The following is a 5,574-nucleotide window of genomic DNA, read 5'->3' as shown; positions in this document are numbered from 1 at the left end:
ATGGTCGCGCCCAAAATGGTGCATTTCATGTGTCACCCGCACATGAGCCAGTCCAGGGGCACTGGCAACGGTCTCGTTCGAAAAATTTCTTGTGTCACCCGCACAAGAGCCAGTCCAAGGGCACTGGCAACGATCTCGCTCGAAAGATTTCATGTGCCGCCCACACATGAGCCAGTCCAGGGGCACCGGCAACGATCTCGCTCGAAAATCCTACGACGGCCCCTCACAAGAGCCAACTCAGGCGCACTGGCATCGATCACGCTCGAAAGATTTCATGTGTCGCCCGCACATGAGTCAGTCCAGAGGCACTGTCAACAACATTCTTGTACAAGAAAAATAAATATACAGAGTGTATATATTTCTGATTGAAGCTGAGGTTTCTTTTTGTTGTTGTACAGAGTTTGGTACTTCAACTTGTCAAACAAACTTATCTCATGTCTGAGTCACAATGGAAGAAAATTTCAACTTCAAATAAATGAAGGAGTGAGTAAAGGAAGTGGCAAGTGAGAGGAGTGAGTGAGTGAAGAGGTGAGAATGAAAGAGAGAGTGATTGAAAGAGCAAGTGCGTGAAGGAATGAGTGAATAGGTGAGAGTGAAGGAGAGAGTGATTTCAATCACTTTCTCCTTCACTTAGAGCAAGTGATTGAAGGAGAGAATGAGTGAAGGAGTGAGTGCATGAAGGAGTAAATCAATGAAGGGGTAAGTGGAGGAGCGAGAGAATGAAGGAGGGAGCAAAGGAGTGAATGAATGAAAGAAGGAGTGGGTGAATGAGTGAAAGAATGACAGAATGGGCAGGTGAGTGACTGAAAGTTTGAGTGGGTGAATGAAAGGGTGAGTGAGTGCAGATATGTCTGTGCAGGCACAGGTGAACAGTTAAGAATTCATAATCACAAGGTTCCACAGTGCAGAATCTTAGATATCATCTGTCATAGCTTTGGGTTAATCTAAGCCTTTGCAGCAAAACTTGTGCACTTTTTTCATTCATATAGAGGTACAACATCAATTTTCCAGAATCTTTGGTTCCAAAGCTTTTCTAGATTACTGGTTTTTCTGAACCAGGGATGACTGCTTTGATCAACATAGCAGCCAATGAAATAATGTCAGTATTTAACTGGCATTTCATTTTATCAACCATGGTAAGATGAAGTGTAAAATGAAATTTTGAATTCATAGCATAAAGAACTGTAACTATATAGAATATATTTTGTTTGACACTAACAATTCAGCCATTTACAATCTACTAGTAGTTTAACAATACATTTTAAAATATCAAGAAAATGAAAGAAGTAATATTATATTTGTCCAAGATGTAGTGGTTTATTGACTTACCTCAGAGCAAAAATGAACAGCAGGCAATAGGTTGCCTGTTACTATTAATCCCACGAGTATGTATAGGAAACCAATGGAACAGGAATACAAAACCTGCATTAAAAGTAAATGGAAAACTGTAGGTATTTTATCAGCTTACATGTATAACTGAACAATATATAAATGAATATACATATGTTGTACAGACATCTACACCAACATAATCATTATTGTCCTTCGCATCACATCAGAACCACTGTCATCACCACCATCTCACCTAACTGATTAGAGGCCTACCATTAGTTTCATGCAGCACCACTTTTGCCAGCAAATATGGTTTACCCTCAACATCGCTTCTTGATATTTGCAATGTTGTGATTTTAGCAGTTAAAATAGACAAAATTGCCATGACCCTATAAGAGAAGATGTGTGAAGTCTTTGTTAAGAGACAATGCATAATTTGGCACGAAGTGTCTGGGTAGCATTGAGATTGTGATACGGAAGTTTAGGGAAGAATAAATGATACTATCATCGGTGTAGGAGTGTATGTTGTTGTCAATGACAGAATGTAGTTTATTCATGTCTTCAATGAGACTGTAGGGGACAAAACCAAATAATGAGATGTACTATAGGTGATAGAAGATGTCAGATAGAGCTCCTTAGCACCCACCATGACACTGATCCAAGAGATGAGAAACAGATGAAGCCCATAGAGAGGTGGGGTTCAAGAGGAGATCCTCATCTAAAACATGGGTAAAAGCTTTGTTAATATTGATAGCAACAACAAAGTCTTCACTAAATTTTTCTAGAATGAAAGCACAATAGTAAGCACACTGATAGTATGTCTCTATTAGATCCACCAGTATGGCATTTAAGAGAGAGCGAGAGAAAGAGAGGTATTTGAGAAGATTGTTGTAAATGATTATTTCAATAACCTTTGAGATAATAGAAGTTATTGCAATACAATGGTAGATGGTAGGGTGAGAGGGCTGTCCTTCTTGTAATGGAACACACAACCATATTTCCAGTGATCAGAATATAAGCATGTAGAAAGAGAGAGATTGAAAAGTTTTATGTGAATGGAGTTATCTTTGGGGTACATTGAGATTAGGAGATAAAACACTACCAGGGCCAATAATCATGTTGTTTCAAAGCAACTGGAGATATTTGCATAGTTTTCATGAGAATAGTGGTGAATCTAGTGGAATGGATTTATCAATAATGTGTAGTGTGAAGGTGTTTATAAAGTAGGTAGAAAAGGTGGCACTTTCTCCACAGGAGTGCTGCTTACTGATCCATCATAGTTGAGAAGTGGAGTGAAAGACAATTCCTCAAAGGTGGTTAGAGATCCTTCTGGTAAAAAAAAAAGAATCAGATGCAGAAAAGCTTGAGAGATGTGCAATGCATAGCAACAAACCCTCATAGTTCAGATGATAGCCTTCAAGGAATTGTGCTGCTGGGTGAAAGCTTCATTTCTAGCTCATCAGTAACAACAGTTTGTTAATTGAACTCCAGAGCTCAATTGGTGCTTATTTTACTAACTACAGAAGAATGGCAAGTAAAAAGTGTCTTTGTCAGAATTTGAACTAAAAATTCAGAGGATCGTAATTAAATATTTTACTCATAGGTGTGTTCAATCAGAGGTGACCTTAGAGCTAAACAGGAACAACAACTGGTTAAAAGTTAATAAATGGTTATTTTTACCATTTCTATATTGCTACAATTGAACTTCTTCAATACTTTCTCTTGCACGTTTCCAATCACAGCATCTGCACACAACGCCAACAATATTATAAATATTCCTGCAAAAAAAAGTTTTAAAAAAAGAAACATTACTGATTAATATTAATGTCTAACTTTGATACAAGGCTACACATTTGGGGAAGCAGAGATAACAGTCAATTAAACCAACTTCAGTTTTCAATTGGCACTTATTTTATTGACACTAGCTAGAAGGATGGCAGCTAGAAATTGACATCAGCAAGATTTGAACTCAAAACACAAAGGGTCATAATTAAATATTGTAAGGTATTTTGTTCCCAGCTCAACTACTTCCACAAGTTTACCATCCTTGTCAACTGATATTAATATTTCCATATTACTAATGAAAAAATTTCTCTTAATTAGGGACAAACAAATCCTTTTTCAACTCATCCTCAAATCAGATCCTACCATCTTAATGGATAATGTAGTCACGGATAAACTATGCCTAAATAAAAGAGAGGATGGTCCCAACTGGAATGACATTTAAGCGGAGCTGACCAAGAACTAAACAAGAACACAAAAATAAGGGAATTCAGTGATATATCTAGTCTAAGAATACAATAAATTCTATGTCAGGCAATCTGTAATGTACTGGAGTGTGTATTTGCACTAACTTCACTAGAGCCAGCCCTATTAAAGATAGGTCTAGTAAAAAGTTTCAACAAGCAAATTTCTCTGTTAAGGAGTAAAACCACTTTCTCGCAAATCTAACTTTGCACTAACCAATATTAAAATTAGGCCTATGACAAAATACCACATTTCATGGATCAATGAAAATCTGAACATGTTTGTGATTGCAAAAGATGTCAAGAAGTTTTTGAGAAAAGGCATGGAAAGTTGGGAAACTGAACTCACATCATTTGGACAGAACCAATGAACTTTAAGAATCAGAAGAAAGATTTTTCAAACAGTCAGTGAGTATCCTTTGCTATTTGTTTTATGCATGATTCCTTTAACACTGCTACTGAGAAAAGTAACATTTGGATATGAACAAAAGAACAACCATCTATTAAGGACATCAAATTGGAATTTGATCTTTAAAAAAAATGAAGTCCTCTTCCTGAAGAGAATGAAAGTCCACAACTGAGCAGTAGAGAGTAATATCACCATCTAAAGCCATAGCTCATTGTAGTTTTGTAAACATCCACACATGCATGCATGTATATATAATGCACCTCACACAAAACCAAGAACTACTCTGATACATGAAAGCAAATACTCTTTCCTAGTTCCAACAGTCGCATGTTTAAATAAAGTTATTTAACCAGGTCACTCTTGCCATTCTCTTGCCACCCAAATGGCTCACTCAGCTAAAGGCATCCGAAAACCAGGTGATAGTATTAAACCAGACAACAAACTACTATTTCTATATTTCTTTTGTGAGTCTATTCTAAAATATTGGTAAATTTAACAACAAATACAAGCTATACTTTACTCACCATAAACATTGAAATTAGGTGATACTGTACTATCAGCTATGGTGAAGAGAGCCAGTCCAACACACATGGAAATGCAGGCAATGACATCGACGAAACTATAGCGTTTACCTGAAAGAAAAATATTCATAAGTCTCAATGATGATAGGCTTTTTAAATAATATTCAATTTGATTACTTGTGTTTTTTTGTTTTTTTTCTCACGCTAAGTTGGCTTAGAAAGGAAGAAACTGAGGAAGAATTTATACTGTTGAATGCATTTCTTGTCACCAATCCATATCTGTTTTTCAAGTAATGATTTTGTTTTTTTTTTATTCCAAATGAACTGAGAAGTACAGAACTAGCATATGATTTGTTGACAGGAGGTGCTAACAATCATCATTGGTAGCAGCCCAATATCAAACAGTGACTTCACTACTTGTAACTGAGCTGCAAAGAATAACATCACCATCTGTAACCATAGCTCAGTGTAGTTTTGTAACTATTTACATACACACACACACACATATTCACAACAGTCCTTTTCAGTTTCAGTTGACCAAAGTACATCACAAAGTATTGATTAGGCTGGGGCTATAGAAGACACTTTCCAAAGTGTCACACAGCAGGATTGAATCTGAAGCCGTGTAGCTGAGAAGTGAACTTCTTAACCACATAACCAATTACTACTTTAATCATTGTTGTTGTTTAGCCCAACTAGAAATTTTTTGTATATCAGAGATTAGTATATCAGAGATTAGTGTCAAGAGATTATGTCTCTTCACTTACGATGGTCGGCTGGATTTGAGGAAGATGTGGCTGCTAGGTCTACCATCAATGCAAAGCCAATCTGACATCTGTAACTATACAGTTCTGTATTTAAGAGATGAAGAATTATGTACATTATTTACATTTGACAGATATTTGTCCTCATCTTGTTTGTTGTTAACACATTTCGGCTGATATACCTTCCAGCCTTCATTAGGTGTCTTGGGGAAATTTTGAACTTGGGTTCTCATTCGTAAGGCATTTTTCGATGTTATTATTATTATTATTATTATTATTATTATTATTCAGGTCACAGCCTA

General features: G+C 36.5%; 1 protein-coding gene across 1 annotated transcript in view; it reads right to left on the bottom strand.

Moving 5' to 3' along the window:
• LOC106868217 (adenosine 3'-phospho 5'-phosphosulfate transporter 2) overlaps positions 1-5,574 on the bottom strand; it is a 42,989-nt gene that overhangs the window by 15,007 nt on the left and 22,408 nt on the right. The window contains exons 4-6 of the mRNA XM_052969737.1: positions 4,512-4,619; positions 3,013-3,110; positions 1,330-1,422 (exon numbers count right to left, since the gene is read on the bottom strand). Coding sequence (XP_052825697.1) covers positions 1,330-1,422; positions 3,013-3,110; positions 4,512-4,619 — 299 coding nt within the window. The remainder of the gene's footprint in view (positions 1-1,329; positions 1,423-3,012; positions 3,111-4,511; positions 4,620-5,574) is intronic.

The sequence above is a fragment of the Octopus bimaculoides genome, chromosome 7, assembly GCF_001194135.2.
Source record: "Octopus bimaculoides isolate UCB-OBI-ISO-001 chromosome 7, ASM119413v2, whole genome shotgun sequence".
In the NCBI taxonomy this organism is placed as follows: domain Eukaryota; kingdom Metazoa; phylum Mollusca; class Cephalopoda; order Octopoda; family Octopodidae; genus Octopus; species Octopus bimaculoides.
This window is presented reverse-complemented; position numbering and strand designations above follow the sequence as displayed.